The 20,324-nt window shown below is 49.9% G+C and overlaps 1 protein-coding gene across 5 annotated transcripts in view; it reads left to right on the top strand.

The window, feature by feature from the left end:
* Positions 1-20,324, top strand: part of TACC2 (transforming acidic coiled-coil containing protein 2) — a 78,274-nt gene that overhangs the window by 16,825 nt on the left and 41,125 nt on the right. For all 5 annotated transcript variants that reach the window (XM_069461146.1, XM_069461147.1, XM_069461143.1 and 2 more), the window contains exon 2: positions 16,160-16,296. In XM_069461146.1, the coding sequence (XP_069317247.1) occupies positions 16,160-16,296 (137 nt within the window). The remainder of the gene's footprint in view (positions 1-16,159; positions 16,297-20,324) is intronic.

Consider the following 20,324-nt stretch of genomic DNA (forward strand, 5'->3'; position numbering starts at 1 on the left):
CTTCTCTGAGTTCAACTTTATTTTAGATTCCACATGTAAGGGAGATCATTGTGGTTTTGTTTTATTTTTTTATTGTAGCACTGAACCAGTGAAAAACACTGAAACACTGATACATTGTGCAAAAGGGCACGTTAGTATCACTCCTGAACTGTTCATGACAAGGAAGTCCCTTTGTGCCTGTGAATGGAACCGCTGTCACCAGCCTGCTCAGCGCCGGTTCCTTTCAGAATGCACCTTCTGGTCACTGTGCTCCTCTCCTGGTTTCCACATGACATTTCCTAGTCTAGGCTCAAAACATTATGGATTTGTGATTTCCTACCTACTGTCTTTCTCCCACCTCTCCAAATGTGACCACCCCTTCTAAACTTCAGGGCTTCAATGCCTGACTTGATAAATGGAAGGGAACCAAAGGTGTGTGTGTGTGTTTGGGGTGGTGGCTGGGTACAGGCTTTTCTGGAGATGGTCTGAATTGCCCACATCTCGGGGGTCCTGGGAAACATCTCCTCCATATCCAAAGGTTAACATTTTATTGGTCAAAAATATTAGAAGATAAAATTGGAGCAGTCAAGTTGTAAGATAGAAAAGGCCAAAGGGCAGAATGGTGGCTGTAGGTGAAGGATGGGACCAGGCCCTATGCACTTTGGGGGGCCCAAGGTGATGTGTGGGGTGCACAGCCCCAGCTTGCAAGGAGCTTACATTCTACTGGAGGGGCTGATGCCATCCCCCCAAACTGTGCATGTGGGTTGTAGGCAACCGGGATGGGGGTTCAGCATTCAGTAGGGGTTCAAGCAATGGAGAGAGCAGAACAGGAGGGCTGCATGGAGGAAGTGGCTTTCCCACTGAGACTAGAATGACTATCAGGTCTCTGCTGGGCAGGAAGGGCATGCCAGGCAAAGGGAACAGCAAGAGCAGGGATAGAGGGCTCGCAGCAGGCAGGGCATTGGGTTTGGCTTGAACTCTGGGCACACAGGATGTGGGAGTGGGAGGCACGACCAGAGGGAAATGGCTGAAAGCCTTAGGAGTCATGCTGTGGAATTTGGATGACAGGGGGAGCCTTTGATGGAGTTCAGAGGGGAGTCACAAGATCAGATTTGGGTTTGTGTTCAAGGAAAGAAAGGGAGAACACAGCCCACCTCTGTTTCTTTACCATGCTGCGTGTGCCTGCTGCACAAGTTGACTTTCTTTCATTCTGAGTTTCTACATTTGTGACCTCAGATCAGGCAGCCTGGCTCTTTTAACATATGGGTCCTTACTCTTAGAATTAAGAGTCGGCCTTTGTCTTTTAGGATTGTTTGGAAAATGGCATTCCGTAAGTTCTCTCTTGCGGTCCTCCCTGGTTAACACAGAACCTTGACTCTTACGCCCCAGATGGAGAATGGTTTTGTGCGTCAGAGGCTGCCTGCCAGGGCAGTTGTTTGGAATAGGCTGGCTGTTGTTCTACAGGGCACTGGGGGACCGATGCCAGGGCTCACAGCTCATCCTAGCTAAGGAAAAAAACGTCACATCATTTTATTTAATATCCTCTTATATGTGTAGACGGAAATAGATTTTTTTCCCTCTGAAAAACGTGTGGCCTTGTAGATAGCCATGCAGATTCTGGCTGCCGAGAGGCCTGATATGGCCCCAGAAAGCCAGAGCTTGAATGAGATTAGTCACAGCAAGTCAGCAAATGTACGGGAGAGGAAATGGCTTCCGCCACCCTCCTAGGTTCTTTGGCTGGACTCTGAATTAAATCGACATTAAACAGATTAACAGGAGAAAAACTATTTTAATTACATGCAAATGCATGGGAGTCCCACAAAATATGAGACTGGAAGAGTCAGAGGGTTGATGCTTATTGGCATCCTGACCTGCAGAAAGGGAGGGGGCCTGGGGCTGCTGGGGGCGGAGACAAGGCATGGGAGGGTGAGGGGAGGAAGCCTTTGGTGAAAGAAGGTTGTCTTGTTACACAGATTGAGTCTCTCCCGTTTACTGATGTAGATTTCCTTTATAGATGTCAACCTCTTTTACAAAAGGACAGCTTTTCAAAGCCATCAGCAGTTTTTGAGAGTCACCAGCTCAAGATAATGCCAAAGAAGTATATTTTGGGTGGCATATTCTGTCTCCTACGGCCATACTTTGGGGTGGTGTATCCTGAACCCCAATACAAACAAGGAGGACAGTAGGAATTTAAGATGTCAGACAAAGAACTCGCATTTTGGAAGGAGCAGTGGAAGGAGGCCGGAGTAGAGAGAAAATCAACTGCATTTGGAAGATGTGGTTTGAGGGGGGAGGGGGTACCTAGGGCCTTTTAAAAATTATAGTGATCAGTCACAGGGGCTCACGTCTGTAGTCCCAGCTATTTGGGATGCTGAGGTGGGAGGATCGTTTGAGCCCAGGAGGTGGATGCTGTCATGGAGCTATGATCAATCCTGTGAACAGCCACTGCACTCCAGCCTGGGCAACATAGTGAGACCCCACCTCTTAAAAATAAATAAATAATTATAATGATGGCCCAGGGGCTGCACAGCTCAGAGGTGAGCTGTTTTCTGATCAGCGGGAAAGCGAAGCTGGACAGGGGTGAGATATGAGGCCCAAGCTGTGATCTGGGATAACTTGGAGACAGTATTACTCTGCGGCAGAGAATCAGGACAGTGTGGGTTTCAGGGATGTCCAGGAGCCAAACTTGGGCATGGCCCTTCCAGAACCACCATGGTCCTTGCTAGAAGCTCCAGACCCTGGGGATAAGGGTACTCCTAATTCCCTGAGGAAGTGAAGGAACAGCATTTTTTTTCCTTTTTTTTTTTTCCTTTTTTTCTTTTTTTGAGACAGTGTCTCGTTCTGTCACCTGAGCTAGAATATAGTGGCACTATCATAGCTCACTGTAACCTCAAACTCCTGGGCTCAAGCAGTTGTCCTGGCTCAACTTCCTGAGTAGCTGGGAATACAGGCACCCACTTCCATGCCCAGCCAATTTTTCTATTCTTTTTGTAGAGACGGGGTCTTGCTATTGCCCAGGCTGGTCTCAAGCTCCTGGCTTCAAGTGATCTTCCCGCCTCAGCCTCCCAGTGTGCTAGCATTACCTGTGTGAGCTACCCGCACCTGGCCGGGAACGTCATTACACACTTTCCAGAGGCCCCCAGACCCTGCTTTTGCCACGGGTGCAGGTGTCAAGAAGTGAGTCTGCCCAGATCCAAGGTGGACAGTGTTTGATACACAGCGATGGGGTGGCTGAGCTCATCTGTGGATGTCTTAGTCTGTTTGGGCTGCTCTAACAAAATCCTATAAATTGGGTGGCTTATAAACAGCAAAAATGTCTTTTACACAGTTCCGAAGCTAGGAAGCCTGAGTTCAAGCCGGATTGGGTGTAGGGGAGGGCCCACTTTCTGGCTCATAGATGACGCCTTCTTGCTGTGTCCTCATGGCGACAGGAGTGAGGGGTCTCTCTAGGGTCTCTTTTATAGGGGTGCAAATCTCTCCTGATCTAATCACTGCCCAAAGGTTCCACTTCCTAATACTGTCACCCTGGAGCTTAGGATTTCTACATATGAACTTAGCCGGGGAGGTGAGGACATAAACATTCAGACCATAGCAACATCTCTCAGGCAAGCAAAAAAAAAAAAAAAGAAAAATAGCTAAGAATCAAGTGTTTGTCCCATTTGAGTGACACAAACCCTTTCTGTCTGTTTCCTCCCATCATTTTGAGGCATTACTTCAAGTCCTGAGGTGAAAAATGCTGTCTAAGGAGGAAATGGGGTGTTTGTGGGACCTTGGTCTTGAAATGGTACCTAAGAAGTTCCTGATTAGTTTTTCTATATCTGGGTATTTTTGTAGTTTTTGGCAGAAATGCTTTTTTCCCCTATCACTGACATCTTTGTTATAAAATTTCTATTAAGTTTGAGACTGTGGCATGGTGATTTGGTGGAACTGTCGTTAAGGACTGTCATCTGGAACTGGCCAGGTCTCTCTGTGGTCTCATTCAGCATCATCACCTGAGCTAAGTAAATGACACCCCCTTTCACCTCCTTGCTGGCTTTTGAAGGAAGTGCGATGTGGAAATGTCAAGACTCAGAGATTTTCCATCTTAATTTTGGCAACATTTGTCAGATTCCTCATTCACACTAGAGCACGTGGGCCCTTCACCCAGCTGGGAAAGCCAAAACTCCGGCGAAATCCCCGATTCTTTCCTTTCCTTATTTCTGATGCTTGATCAACACATCCTGTAATGAATTAAGACAAAAGGATAAGCCCGTAATTATTTAATGCATCTTACATTAAAATTCCAGCGGAAACCAGAAGTGTGCCTTTTAAGTAGCAGGAACATTGAGATAAAGGGGAACTTTGAGGCTTTTGTGCGAGAGATTTGAGAAGACAAAGCACGGAGCTGGTCTCTAAGATGTTGCCATGAGAATAACAGGATGCTGGGATGTTTGTAAGTCAGAGGGTGGGAAGGCCTGAGGACGAGGACTAGCCAGGTGACTGCTGTCAGATTAATGCCTTCTCCTGTTTCTTTTATCACAGAACTGAGTAGGCTGTTGGCAAGAAGGTCAGCTCGGAGAGTCTATTTTAACTCTATTGGGCTATTGTCACAAAACTCTTCACCTTGAGACAGTGATGCTCACGTGCTGTGGGAAATCATGTCTGTTCGTTGGAGCTTTGTTTTGTGTAATTGAAATCTGAGGTTCCTTATCTGCCTTGTCACATACTGAATCCACTGATCATGGCTCTAATATTTTTGTTATTCTTCAATCCATCAATAGGGTAGAGATTCAAAATCTCTTGGAGTTAAGAAAAACTGTTTTCTTCCTTGTAATCAGTTATAGAGCAAGTAAAAATAAATGCTTATTTTAGCCAAAACATTTCAAAAGCACCACCTGGGATCTTAGCTCTCTCCTTGACACCTGTCACTTTAACCCCCATCCTCCCGGGTATCTCCAATTCGGCCACTTCTCACCTCCTCGGTGGCTGCCAGCTGCCACGCCAGTCACAGCCTCCATCCTCGTCCTCTGGACTCCCAGGAGCCTGCACTCCTTCCCTGTGCTGTTCTCACAGCAGTCAGGATGTCCTAAAAACAGCTCGGAGTGAGTCCTTCCCGGATGTAAGACCCTCAGTGGCTCCCAGACTCCCCACGGGTCCCAGCAAGGCCCAGGTCATCGTCACTGCTGCCCATGTCTAGGGCCTCCGAGGTGACCTTCTCCTCCTTGCCTGAAGCCCATTCCTTGCACTTGTCACCCTCTTCCCGCCTCGGGGCTCTTCATCTTTTGGTTCTCTCTGCCTGGAACCTTCTTCCCCCTGCTCTGTGATGACGGGCTTGGAATGCAAGAGGGAGATACTCCGAATGCATCCCAGAGCCTGCAACAAACAGCGTCAGCACTTCTTCTGTTTGGCGGATTGCAGTGTCTCTCTGAGTGGCTGTGAATTAATTCAGCAAATATTTGAGTGGAATTTATCGCTTAATTTTGCAATTCCTCGCCCACAGCCACTCTAGCACTATGTGTCTGTGTGTGTTTGTGGAGGGGGGCATTGTTGGATGTGTGGGAAGAGCAAAAAAATCACGTTCTTTTCACAACACTTTGTAAACTCATGAATCATTGGTACAGCTGTCCTCCAACGACAGAGGGCTTTAAAGAAAGCGGGAGCGTGGCCGGGCTTTATGTTTCTCTGATAGGTTAAGGTGAAGGACGGAATAATTTTGGTTGTAGAATTTTAACAATTTAAAGACTGGAGTGAGTAAATATCTTCTAAATGCCTGGCATTATGCAAGGTGCTTTACAGATACAAACGCAGCTCTCGAAGCAGCCCTGGAGGGCAGGTGCTCCTACCATCTCCTCCCTACTTCTGCCCACTGCTCAGAGAAGCAGCTGAGGCCCAGGGCTGTTAAGGAACCTGTCCAAAGTTACTCACCTCGCAAGTGTCAGAGCATGAATTTGCGAGTCAACGTTCAATTTTATATTTGATGGATGTTATGCTGTTTTCTTCTATAAGATGTTAGAATCATGGAATTCATCTATTAATATGCAAAGAAAGTGCTTTAATTTAGACTTTATCAGTTCAGAACTCTTAATAAGTGGGTCAAAGACTGAGTTGATGGTGCTGCATTATGTATGAGAATAGTGTGAAAATGCACTGAGCCGGGAGAGGCCTTAAGAGAAAAGCACAGTTTCAAGGTGTTGAGCAATGCTTCCTCCCTTCCATTAATTAGCCTGCTGTTTACACGCCATTCTTTCCCTGTAGAGCATGTAAAGAGGTGGAGGTGGAAGGAAAGAGACGCAAGATTTAAATCCTCCTTCTCTGTTGCACAATGGCACTGTTTGCAGACTGTTCTAGAAAAGAAGCTTTTAAAACTCTCTGACTTTCAGACTTTTTACTAAATGGTACTAGCCACTCCATCCGAAATCTAGGTTTACACATTTTATTGCTATGTGCAAAATCATGTTGAGACACACGATAGACCACAGGTTACTGTTTATTTAGCAGAGCAAAGAAGGAGTCATTCTGGAGAATTTGCCTTTCTGATCAGGGGAGAGGCCCTGTGGGAGGCATCTTTGGAGCATCTAGTCTGGGAAGGGGTCTGAGAACTACGTTTCCCCGTAAGTGAAATATAACAAAAACCAAACCCACTCTGGACGCACGTCGTCTTGGAGCCGGGGAAAGCTTCAGGGTCTCTGAAGGCCTCATTCCGGCCTGCGTTACCCGCAGTGAGGAGGGTCATGCTTGATTAAAACTCCATCGGCTTATATTTCACAAGGAGCCCATGGTGCTTTCTGAGTTGCTTGAGATTTAGCCAACTGGTTGAAATCTTTGTGTAAGGTGTGTATATATTTGTTAAAAACAATGACTTCTCACCATGACTCAGTAATGTGTTTACACTGAGTGAGATGTCACCAAGGGATGAGTGTAGGAATGTTATTGTCCCATGCAGTAAGAGCCCTCAAATCCTTTCCCCGGTGCTATTACTAATAATAATTTGCAGGGCTTTGAAGTGCCACTTTAAAGGCAAAATAATAAATGATGAATTGTAAAGTCAAAACACATGAGCTTTAATTATTGATGGAACATCCAGGATTCACATTAGCAGGGCAGCCTCCAAAGGTGCCTTTTCTCATTTTGACTAGAGGGGGAGTGACGAGGGGGGAGGGAGGGCTGGAGAAACCGAGAGAAGTGGGGAGGGGAGAGGGGGAGGCGTGTGGAGGGAGAGAGGCAGATACTCCAGCGACAGACAGACAGATTCGGAGACACACAGACACTGAGGCAGATGCATAGGTGAGGACACTTGAGACAGAAGCGCTGAGGAGCCCGGGTTCCAGGGCCGAGCTGCTCCTGCTCTCTGCACAGCAGAAATCCTGTGGCTTCTTTGCAAGAGTCTGTCCCGAGATCTGTCATCTTCTTAGTCTCCCCGAGACCCCATGATGGCATTTCTCTTTGCCCAAGATGTCAATGATAATAACAGACTTGGGGCTGACCTGATTCCCCTGCAGAGGACCGGGCGGCCTATTAACCTCCCCACGGTGCTGCCCGTGGGTTCCAAGAACCTCGGGCTGCTGCCGTTGTCGGGATGGCCTGGTGTGGGCCTGTTAGGCAGCCCCTCCTCGTTTTCATGAAGGTGTGGCCCAAAAGAAAAAGGGAGATGGGGAGAGGAGGGCAGGGTGGCAGGAGGCACAGGGCGGGTCTAGATGCGGAAACACCACTTGATCCTTTCTCCTGGTGGGGAGGATGCCATGGGAAAACCGAAGGCGCCAAATGTTCTACAGGCTGATTTGCAAACAAGAACTCTCCCTGTCTGCTTACAGGAGTCTCTGAGACACAGGGAGGGCGCGTTGAGGGACAGGAGACGTGTGTGCTTGTCCTGGCTCTGCCTGGGCTGGTTCTGAGCCACTTTGCTCTGAGTTCTCACCCTCAGAACCAGGGGGACTCAAGGGCCTTGAGACTGGGAACATATCTGTCTGGTTCACCTGCCCAGGTGCCGGCACACGATGGGTCCTGCTGAAATAGTCATGGGATGATATCCACGTGCCTCGCCTGGTATGGGGTCAGACGAGGGGATGGATGAGGAAGCTCTAAGAACTGTGAAGTGTCAGCGGAAGGGAGCGGCTGTGGGGTCAAGTCCTGTTCCTGACGTGTTTGCAGCCCCTGGCTGGGCACCCCCATCCTGGTGCTCGGTACCTGCCTGGGGAACCACTCTTACAATCAGAAGGATGCTCTGTGAGTGTGGGACATGAGCCACGGACGCAGGGTGGATGCTTCTTGCTGGCTGGGGAAGCACCTGGAAGGGGCCCCCTTCTGCACCCCAACAGAAGGGCCTGGAGGGGGCCACCCTGGTGGATCTGTCTGCCCTGGATGGCGCAGAGGGGTCAGCTGCATTTTTGCTACTCCTGTTTCTTCCAAACTCATTGTTGGCTTCTTCCCTTAATCCATGTTGCCCTGGACATAATCCAGCTAATCAGATCCCAGCTGGGCTCCATTCATCGTGTCCAGGACGTGGATGAGATTTGGAAGAACTTGCTGAGAACATCCGGGAACAGCCCTGGAGTCTCCGGCTGTGTGGTCGGGCTCTGCCCCGTTAGGGCCTGCATCCTCCCTTGGACCGAGGCAGCCTTGACATTTCTGCTACCTATGTTTAAAGATCTTTTTCTGAATTATGAAAACAGCACATATATGTTGCCTATGTGTATATGTATTTGTCTGCACATAGGCATATATGTATGTAAATGTACATATGGTTTTATGTATATTCGTGTATGTTTTTATATAATTATTTTATCTGAAATAAGCACATATGTTCTTTATTTGCAGGATTTTTTTTCTACTTATCACTTTATTTGGAGCCTTCCTGATGGTACATACTGAGGGAGGTACTGAAAGAGGGTTTGTCACTTGCCAGGTACGTGGGGAAGCCCTAGCAGGTGGCCAGACATTACTGCTCTTTGAGTTCGGGCATCCTGCTTGTGGTTTTCCTGTCTCCTGTGTCACTGACTCTTTGTCGATGCTATCTACGTGCTGATCTCCAACATCTCCCTGCCCCTCCTGGTTTGGTCTGGGCTCAGAAACCAGATACCAAACCTGTTAGACTGGAGTATGTTTCCAGAGAAGACCAGAAGAGCTTTCCATGGATTCTCGGGCAGGATCCGTCCTACAAGCTCTGCACCGTATGACTTGGCGGAACAGAGAAATTTTTGTTTTCTGGGGTCAAGGTTGTGTCTCAGAGCAGGGAGGACACCTGTTTGCTCAAGAGGCTTCCAACTAGGTAGGGTGTTACTGTGATTCTCCTCTCTAGAGAAAATAGAAGGACTTTAATGACAGCCCGTCGGAAACGCCTCGTTATGTCTTCCTGAGTTTGTTGGGTTACATTCTTTTCTCAATAGTCTCCATAAATGCCTCATTTTCAGTTAGATCTTTTTAAGAATCTGAGTTTAAAGTTAAGATTGTGATTTAAGTTATTCAAGCAAGGAGGTCAGCTACCAAGATGAGAGTTCAGGGATGTCAGTGCATGAAGGCAAGGAAAATAAAAGGGCAGCTGAGTCCCTTCTTTCTTAACTTCCCCTGAAACTTGATCGCATTCCGGCCTTTACCCAGGAAGGCAGAATGGGATCCAGTGACAAACCGGTGGGATCTTGGGCCCGGGGCCAGCTCAAGCCTTCTGCATTTCCTGCAGGGGCCCCCAGCCACTTGATTGTCACTTCTCTTTATTGGGGTGCCTGGTGTTGTCACAAATAAGCCTATTTCAAAGCTGTGTGTGTGTGTGGGGGGGTTTCAGCAGGCACACATACTCACACCCATGCACATGGTGCCACACCGAGCCTCCTTCATCTGGAAACGCTCTAGGTCGCTGGTGTTTGGGCCGTGTGCACCTAGAGAGAAAGAGGAGTTTGAGCTCTGCGTGACTCAGGGGCCTGCTTCTGTTGCAGATGTCCTGGTGAGGCAGTGACCACGCTGTGTGGCCTCCAGATTCTCTCTCAAGCCCAACTCAATAGCTTTGACCAAATAAAAGAGAAGACGTGGTTAGCCTGGTAGCAAATCACATTTCCCCAGGATCCTCATGGTGGAGGCAAGATCAGAGCTGCAGTAGTAAGGGGGAGGCACTGTCGTTATGGTTATTATTATTATTATTATTAGAGACAGGGTCTTGCTCTGTCACCTAGGCTAGCGTGCAGTGGTGTCATCATAGCTGACTACAACCTCAAACTCCTGGGCTCAAGCAATCCTCCTGCCTTAGCCTTCCAAGTAGCTGGGACTACAGGTGTGTGACATGACTGTGCCCAGCTAATTTTTCTATTTTATGTAGAGATGTTGTTTGCTCTTGCTCAGCCTGGTCTCGAACTCCTGACCTCAAGCAGTCCTCCTGCTTCGGCCTCCCAGAGTGCTAGGATTCCAGGTGTGAGCCATCAGCTCTTACAGTTGTTATTATTCCCATTATGGGACAGATTATAGACAATCCAGGGACTCCAGGAGGTCAAGGGCCTTGCCTAAGCGCACGCAGTTGTCGAGTGAGGGATTCTGCAGTGGACTGTGTCCATGTGGGATGCCTGTCATCCTGTCCACCTTCTGACTGACTTTTGGGGAAGTCTGTCTGCTGCATTCCGTTGGGTCTAGGTGGGTTGCTTGTTTATTAAGGTTCTCTATCCTCTTTTAGCTAAGAGACCCAAGATGGGTCAATCTGATGCTCTCTCCCTGGAATTTAAACCAAAAAATGATTGTAGGACTGAAATGCCCACATTCTTCAGACCTGGTTCCTCTGCCTCAATAGGCTTTCAATAAATTCTGTTCTTGCTGTGTTATGCACAGCCAGGTTCTTGTTTCTTGCAACTATATTCCATTTACAACTGGCTTTCACCAGGTCTGTGGGAGTCCTGGGTCTGTGATGCTCTTTCCCCCTTGTCATGCCACTTCTCTGACCTAGAGGGGGGCAGTGCCATGATGCCAGTGCCCCCTGGGGCCTTGCTAACATCTCAGCGTAGTTGCCAAGTGATCACCACTTGGATCTGAAAATTGGACCTGCCTCCTAAACCCAGCAGATTCTAGGTGCTGGGAGTCTCGGGATAAATGTGTGGTCATCTGCTTTGATTTTCCCCAGGTGGCCGTAGGTGTCGGCCTGGACAGTTCCAGCATCCTGGCTTGCCAGAGCAGGCTTCGTGTTCACCAAAGCAGCCCCCGCCTGGCTGCGCCTCAGCCATCTGGCCGTCTAAGGCGGTCTCGGAGTCCGGTCATGTTGAAATCTGGTTCTGTCTTTGCCTAAATAGTGAGGGGTGATATTAACAGAGCAGATTGCTTTTCTATATCCGGGATGGGCAAATGAAAGACGCTTTTCAGTCAAAGCCTAAAAAAATGACCAGTCTGGTGAAGGTGTTTTAGGCTGGAGGGTTGAGAGAGAGTGTGTGTGTGCATGTGTGGTTGTGTGTGTGTTGGAGTAACTTTTATTGACAAGACTGTCTAAAGTTGTCATTCAGCAGAATATGACTATAATCTAGTACACAGCAGTTTCAAAAATATCCATTCACTCACAAATTCATCAAACTCTTCCACAAGACAGAGATGAATGAGATTGTCCAATCTGCTGCCAGGGGTTCCGTTTCATTTCTGGAAGCTCTCCCTCTCTCTTCAGGGCTGGCAGATGGTCTTTGGCCTGGGCGATGCCAGCCGATCTTCCCTGATGCAGGGCTTTGGGCCAGAGTGGGGCCTTTACCTGGGTTTGGTCTTCAAGGGAAAGGGAGACAGGAGAAGGGAGTTCAGAGAGGAGGATCTTGGGGAAGCCCCTGTCTCTAGCCTGCCTACCCTGTGTCCTTTCACTCTGGGTGGGTAGTCCCAAGAACCTCTGTCCAGTCCCTGGATCGCTTTTCCTCTTGGGAACTGCAAACTGGAATTCTAAGGAATTGACCTAGAAAGAAATACAAGTACGGAAGTATCTTCTTCCCCTTTAGCAGTGCTTGACAAGGAACTATTTCTTGATCATCAGGTAACAGTTAAGTGTAGCTAACTTTTGGTTTCCAGGGTGGGCATTGTCTTTAGAACAAAGGCTCTTTTTCGGAGGCGATGCTTAGCGGAGGCTGGCCCAGCACCATGGAATTTCTAGCTGTGGCCTGTGCAAGTCACTTCAGCTCTTTGGACCTTAGTTTCCTCACCTGTTTAAAAAGATGGGATGAGTGTGTTGGAAGATTCTGTGACCTCTGCAATTTATTATGCCAAGCCCTTGAATTAGCTCCAGTAAAACTTGAACAAATGTAACCGTTTACTGATATACTGGAAACTGCATCTATAGTGCCTATTTATTAGAAGATACCCGTGTCTTAGTTATATTTATACACCCATTCACACATACCTGTGTGCACATATGTATGTGTGGACATTACATGATGTATGTGTGTGGATGCTGGTCTTATACTTTTTTGTTGTAGTTCATAGAAGTAAAAATGTGAAAATATTTAAACCAAATCACAAATGTAAGGAAATAAGCCCTTAGGGTCTACTTTTTTCCTAGCTACCTGACTCTTGCTTTGGGACAGTTTCCTTCCATACTATGTTTTGACACAGCGTGTCATCTGTGGACGTGTTGTGTGGAGCAGAGTTTTTCGGATTATGCTCTGTGGGACTTTAGAGCTCTGTAGAAATGTTCTGAAACCAAGAAAATACTTGAAAAAATATTTTTGAACTGTACTAAAACACTTGGGGAGCTCGGCAGGTTCGGGTTTCAGTGGCTGGAAGAGTCTGTCCACACTTGGGGTTATGCGTTTCCATCTGTCCTTCTCGTCTGTGTGCTCCACACCGCGTGGTATTGGGTACTGTCCGCATAGAGCCTGGTGCTGATAGATTAATTCGGTTTGTGTGGGTACGTGGCCCTCCTGCCCTGTCTGCCTTACTAGGGAATATTCCGTGATCACAGGACAGGCTGTTCAAAAACAGACCTGTTTGTAATTACTCATCAGCGTGTATTAGGACTTTTCCTAATGACGGGCAGCCAGGAGAGAAATCAGGTATCGTGCTGTAGTTGGCATCTCCAACCCCCGGTGTCAGATTGTCAAGTTCACCCAAATAGCTTAATTGCTCTCCATGACAGACTTTATAATACAAACGTATTATAAACGGGGCTTGCTAAAAACGGTTGGGAGCTGCAGATGTAGTGAAAAGGGCACAGGTTTTAAAGGCAGACAGTTCTGGATTTGAGCCCTGGCTCATGTCGTTTACTAAATATATGGAGTAATTTGCCCCTGGAAGCCAGAGTTGTCTCATCTGTAAAGTGGGCCTGTTCTCCAGCAGGCAGGTCATTTTTGAAGGTTAGGGATAAGTGTACAAATGGTCCCAATCCCATGCCTGACACATAACAAAGTGTTCAACAAATGGTACCTATTACTGTATTTTTTATGCTGAGAATTAAAGTTGCCAGATTTTGTCTGGCCATCAAGAGCTATTTACACACTATAGAAACATAGATTTTTAATTGTATTTGCATATTTACTTCTCCCATGAACATTTGCATATCCTGGTAAATATATTTTTCTATAATTTAGAGATGTTTTAGCACATCATAGGGATGTTTCTCTTTCTGATATGTATTTGTGGCAAATTAGTTTACTTTCCTTTCATTTTTAGATTGTGTGGAGCCTTAACAGAATAATGTCTTGTACTTTAGTTTCTTCTAGTAGGAAAAAACCCATCCAAAGGCCGACGGGAATTGCTTTTATGCACTGGAACTCCAAAATGCTGCTTTATTTTTATGTACAGACTTGTTGTGGGTGGACTACAGAGATCCTTGCTCTTAGAAATGTGCTTGAGCCCCTGGGAAACTGAATAGGGAAAAGAGAGCTAATTAAAAAAGCTGTCTCCCGCCTCCTCTAATTAACTTGCTCTCTGCTCCCAGGAGAGGATGCGGAAATATGAAAACAAGGCAGGCAGCACCGGAAGTGGATGCTATTCTAGTGGTCCGTGGTGGCCCACACACCTGGCCGCTCTTGGTGTTTTGTTGCAGAAATAGTTCATAGTAACAGGCAAGGGACCACAAAGGGGCTTGGTGTGCCCTGGCTGGCCTGCACACTGCCTCCTGCACAGAGTGGTGGCCAATGGTGGTCCCTTTGAGCAGGTGGACGGGCCGGGCAGCTGCCTCAGCAGAGACCTCATTGGAATTCAGCAGGGAGAATCCAAGAGCATCCGGCTCTCCCAACTGCTTGCTTGTGCTGTTGGGAAAGAGCAGGCCCTTTGTGCTCCAAAGCCAGTCATCACCAGTGCCCAGGGATGCAGAAGCCAGGGAACCAGCGAGCACTTGGTGGTCTCTCCCCGAATCTCAGCTTGCGTGGGGCAGCCTCAGGGCCTCCGGATACTGGAGAAGCTCACAGCATCTGTGGCTGATGATGCAGCTAACTTTTTTATGATATCAAAAGAGATTTCGATCTCAGAGACACCAGCGGAATTTGGGGGACAGAGGCTGTTCTTCAGTGGAGATGGCTTTTGCCTCTTGGCAGATGTGGTCCCCAGTGGAATGGGCCCGGTGGATGTGGACAGCGGTGGCCAGCAGTGGGAATTCCAGTCTGCTGGCCCTTCAAGGAGGCTCTGGGAAGAGGCAAGTTGGCTCTGTGCATCTTGTTAACGTTGCCTGGTGCTGCGTGCAGCGCTGGGGGCCTGGGTGAGGAAGCTGGGTTCCCGGGGCTACAGCCAGGACCCACCAGGCTGATCTGAACTCTTGTTCCTCTTTGCTGCTCAGTTGTGTAACCTCCTTGTGTTTTTTCATACTGATAAACAGACTGCAGAACTTCAGGTACCTTGAGCTGTTGTCCAAGTGTGGATCTTAAATTCTGCCCATAGACAAAAGCTAAGCCCTTTGATATTAATGTGTGTTTGTAAAAAGTCACCATCTCCCTTGTTGTGGTTGCATGAGTTAAGTATTTACTTGTGAAATTTAATAGTATGCAGGCTTTGGCTCATTGGATCCCATCAAAAGCAGCTCTGATGTTTCTGTTTATCTCTTTGGGTCCCAGGAGGACTTTGTGGCTGGCTGGTTGGAGAAGCCAAGGTCCTTGGTGGGCAGAGTAGGGGGGAAGGGGGATCTTTGATGCTGATCAAGTGAGTCACTGACAAACAAGTTGTAAAAGCAACGTTGATGTAGATTTTCTGAGGGGAACTCACCAAATGGCTCCTCTCCTGGTCCCAGCAGATAGTGGAGGGATTGGTTTGGTTCCTGGTATGCTCTGCCGGCTGGCCGATGGTCTTTAGGAGATGCTGACCTCTACTGGGGTCACCAGTCCTTCGACCCTGTGGGCATTCAGCAGCATGAGTGTCTCATAGCGTTGGTTGGGCAGCGTGGCTCAGTGACACCGGTGTGGCCCAGTGCACTCTGCCACACTCCATACTCACCTGCCAGGTCACCCTCTGATTACCCGTTTTCACCAGATGCGCCTGCTGGGATTGTTTGTGGCAATCAGCAATCCTAAGTATCCACCCTTCTGATAATTAACTTCCTCACTGCAAATGAATAAATTGGTATTTTGGTCTGTTTCGACTATTCTGAGATGGGACTCAGCCCAGCTGCTGCTGCTGCTGCTGCTGCTGCGTCCTCGCTGGCCGTCCTCAGAGGCAAGGCTGGGCCCAGGCTGAGGACCACTGGGCATCTTGAGCACACGCAGAGCTGCCTTCCAGCCCACAGGGTACAGGGCTGGCTCGGTGACTGGGGGAAGCCTGATCCTTTCTGACTTAAATTGAGCCACCAGGCCAGGTGCAGTGGTTCACACCTGTAATCCTCAGTAGATGGAAAGATGAATAACCATGATCAGAAAGTGAATGGATGTGTACTAACCAGCCATGGGACGCGCCGAGAGGGCAGGACAGAGGAGAGGGTGATGGGGTGGGATCCTGCGGGGGTTGGCTCCACGGCATGGAGCAAGCAGAATGCCTTTCTGTCTGGACGTGTGCCAGAGTTCCTCAAGGGTCCCCTGTGCCTGTGGTCGCCCCTAAGGCGAGACGTGTGCATCCCGGCAGAGCTGAGTTCAAAGAACACATCATTCGGGCACAGTCAGAGCTGGTGGTAAGATTCACCCCTGGGAATTCTGACTGGGAAGGCTGACGTTCCTCTCATCTGTCCTCAGACAGTTCAGTGGAGCAGCGAGTCTGGGTCCGCTGCTCCGGGTCAGAGGCCACCCTGCACGGCAGAGCTGGCCCTCGGTCCCTGTCTAACCTGTGCTTCTCCCCCTTTCTCCATCAGGAGCTCGGACTCTGAAGAAGCATTTGAGACCCCGGAGTCAACAACCCCTGTCAAAGCTCCTCCAGCCCCACCCCCACCGCCCCCCGAAGTCATCCCGGAACCCGAGGTCAGCGCGCAACCACCCCCGGAAGAACCAGGTAACCGAGGGGCAGGGGCTCCCTGGGGAGGCCCTGGAGCAGCCCTGTGGCCCTGAGCAGGCGGGAAAATTGCGGCAGCTCCTCCCGGGGCGTGGCTGGAGGCAGCTGGGTCGGCCTCTTGGTTCTGGGCTGTGCTTTGCATGATTTTTGTAGTTTTTCAGGAAAACGAAGGGTGAGCAGATACAATGGATTGTTCTACGTTTGCTTTGCAGAGTGTTAGGGATGGCCTCTGGGGAGATTGGATTTGGCAAGGCGGGGGCAGGTGGATCTTGGAAGTTCCCAGCACAGTGTTGGAGTCTAGCCTTTGGCCCCTGGCTCTCATGAGGACACTGGTTCTCGACAGCCCATGTGAATCTGCATTTGTATTCCAAGAACAGGGCCCGTAGACTCGGGAAGGAAGGTAGTGAAGGGGCGAGGAGTGGTGGGCACCTGGCAGGCCTGGGGCTTTGTCTGTCCCTCGTTAACCTCATGTTACTGATTCCCTATCACTTTCCCATGCCTGTCTCCCTCAGGATGAGTTGAAACACCTTTATGCACCTGTTAGATGTGTTGGTTACTGAGGGCAGGAACAGAGCTGGTGCCCGCCCCCACCCTGCCCACGTGGCCCATGTTCTCTGGGTGCATCTACTGGTGGCACCAGCGGGGTGGGACCACCTTTAGGATGAAAGTTTAATATGAGCCTGGAAGGAGGTGTGGCCTGCCAGAAATGGCCCCACAGGCTGGTCAGGAGGCCAGGTGTCCCATCCTTAGACCTGGACAGCTCTGGGCCCCACACCTTAGAGGACCCCACCCTGGCCACCTTGGGCCACAGCCCTCCCTGTGTGGCGAGGAGTCTGCAGGGCCAAACTCCCTTCTAGACCACGAGCTGGACACCCAGGGGTAGTCCTGTCCAGGTCCACCTCGTCCCCTTCTCCCGGGCCCGAGAAGGAGACAAGAATGGGGCTCAAGGCTGCCCCAGGAGAGTGAGGAGAAGGGGCCGGGCAGGCTGAGGGCTTCCCTCATACTCTCGCCCTGGCCAGGAGCCAGGTGAACTGGGAAATAAAATAACACTTTGACCTTGATGTTGGTTTTGGAAAGAAATGGGTGGAATTCTTGTTATCTGCCCTGGGTTCGAGCAGGCCGTTGTTTTAGAAAGGATATATACACTCCCGCGGCTTTGTCCTAAACAAATATGCCCCCTGCGCTATGGAAGGGGCAGGGCAGTTTCCGTGAGAGCAGGTGGCTTTGCGGGTGTCTGACAAGGACCGCTTGCATGTTCTCCCCTGTTTGACAGCTCTTCAGCCGGCGGCCGTGTCTGGATTCTGCTGAGTCAGTGTAGACGCTGGCTCTGAGAGGGGGATGATCGGTATTTCTTTGATTTTGAGGTAGAGAAGAGCCAGGAGGGCTGCTTATTTGCATCCCTTCCCTTACTTCCTGTGAGAAAGCCTAGGAAATAAATATTGTAATATTCTTTAAAATATGTTTTAATATTTTAAAAAATTCACCCATAGTTCTTATTGGACAGTGGCTGAATGACATTTTGTAACCTCTAGGTCAAACTATGATTAGGAATCAACTATTATTTTTTTGTGGGTATAATAAGTTCATGCTTAAACATGTGTAGGATGCTTTAGAAAAGAATTTAGAAGAAAACGATGGCATATTACAGCGTGTCCTCCCCCAAACACCAGGGAGTGTTCGGAGAAGGCCATTCCGTGACGACAGGTGCGTCATCTGGGGCTGCCCGTGGCCATCCTACCACTCTGGGGAGTGGGTGGCCACTCTGTTCTTCCCTCTGGTCCTGTCCTTCCTTCTGCCTGACTCCTTTTGTACAAAGCGAATAACAATCTCCATTCTTGGAAACAAACAAACGTTTAACACCCACCTCTTTCTTGGATGGCATTTTCCAAAAAAGACCAGCATTATAGAGGATTAGGTGACAGCCACCACCAGGGAAGGGGTTGGAGACGTTAACTGCCACCGGTCACAGCCCCCCAGAACCTTTGATTATTCCCGCTGGAGTCTTTGAACAGGGACTTGATGCTTTTCCTCCGTGGAAAGCGACAAGGAGCCTGGCTGTGTGGGGATTGTGTGATAAGGAGACTTACGGTCGGAACCGTGTCTGCTTAAAGCCCCCCTGACTTGGCCCGCGCAAAGATCCATTTGATTTGCTGCCCTTGTTAGAAACGCGCCCCCCGCTGCAGCGTCCTCCCTGCATTCTGCAGAGCAGCGCGGGGCATCGGACGGGAGAGGGCAGCTGTCCTCGCCGGCGCAGGCGGCCAGAGGAGAAGAAAGACTCCTTCTGGGAGCACGGGAAGAAAGGCAAGAGAGGAAACTCGGTTGTCGAGTTTTTGTCTGCGAAGAGCTCTGCATGTTGCTAACGGTGCTAAAAGAGCCACGGGAAGCAGCAGACAAGGCCTTTGGCTGTGAGTGAAGACGTGGGTTTTCCTCCCGGAAACCTGCGTTTTACAAAACAGTCGCTCACCTGATGTTGGGTCTCACCAGCGTGTTTGCGCTGGGCCCTGCTCAGCTGAGCCCAGTTTTCTTATCCATAAGGTGAGGAGGGTGAGCTGTGAGCCCTCAGATCCTTCCTGCTCTGACCTCCCGCAAACGGTCTTGTGAACAGAGCATTTGGCTGGTGAACAGAGCACTTGGCTGCGTTATTAGAACTTGTAATCAAATGTCACGTAATTCAATAATAGCTCCCCTTAGAGCATCTGCCCTGTGTCAGGGGTGTGCTAGGTCCCTTGCATGTTCCCCATCCCCCCAACTCAGGTGAGGGAGAGTCGTCCCTCACGGGCACAGCACCCCTGTGCGGTGGATATCATCTCCTGCCTCCCCCTGAGACGCGGAGGTTACAGATCTTGCAGGACTTGCACTCCCTCGCAGCAAGTGAGGGGACTCTGTGACTGGAACGCAGGCCTCTCTGCCTCCACGCCGGCTCCCTTCCATCTGGAAACCAGGCTGCGCTTTGCATGGGTGACGTGAGCTGGTGCAGGTAGTCGGTGTCGGGAGAAAGCCGTCACTGTGCTTGCAGATGCTCAGATGTGTGCAGGTGCAGCTCTGCAGCTCTGCAGCTCGGTGCCAGCTCGTCCTGAGAGCTGCAGCCGGGGCCCAGCCCTGAGACAGAGGCCAGGGCACAGGCCTGTCAAGTGGCAGCACATCAGTGGTCAGTAGGGGAGGCATGGCAGGGAACCGAGGTGGTCTCCTTCTGACAGGTGCCCACCTGCCCTCCAGGGATGTTCTCCACTGGGGAATGAAGCTGGCTGGCTCACTCTCGCCGGGAGACTACCAAGCCAAGGGAAAGGCCAGGTCGGGGCTTTGGAGGTGATTGGAGTCGCCTCGTGCCCTGTGTGCCGGCACCTTTCCTGTCTCCGCCTGGAAGTGGTGGCTGTCACCAGGTCCCGATTGTGGCCCAAATGACTCCTTGTTGGCCATTGCCCTCAAACTGACTCGGGAGGGAGCTCAGTGCCCAGCCTGGCCGCAGAGCACCTGTGGCTTCTGTGCACTGGCCCCACCGCAGGGGAGCTTGTCTCCACACGCTGCCGCTTGCTTTCACCCCCTCCGAGAGGCGTGCGGCATGTGCTCGGTGCAGACACGGGAAGCCTCCTGCTGTGCGGCAGCGCATCCCAGGGCCCTTCCCAGTCTGAGGCAGGGTACGGGGGCGGTGTCACCGTGGCATGTGTAGGAGTTGGGGAGCCGTGGCTGCCTTTTCCTGGCACCTGCTGTGCCCTGGGCCAGGTGCTTACGTGCCTGTCCCTCTTCATCCTCACAGGAAGGCCCGTTTCACAGCTGAGGCTCAGAGGGATTGGATAACCTGTGTGGGGTTGCGTACTGTCTGATCAGGCTGCTGTAACAAAATAACCATGGACTGGGCGGCTTATAAACAACAAAAATGTATTGCTGGCAGTTCTGGAGGCTGGGAAGTCCAAGATCAAGGCGCCGGCAGATTTGGCGTGTAGTGAGGACCGGCTGGCCGGTTCGTAGACAGCACCCCCACCCTGTGTCCTCACATGGTAGAAGGAGCGACAGGCTCCTTCAGGTGTCTT

This window comes from Eulemur rufifrons, chromosome 28, assembly GCF_041146395.1.
Source record: "Eulemur rufifrons isolate Redbay chromosome 28, OSU_ERuf_1, whole genome shotgun sequence".
Classification (NCBI taxonomy): Eukaryota; Metazoa; Chordata; class Mammalia; order Primates; family Lemuridae; genus Eulemur; species Eulemur rufifrons.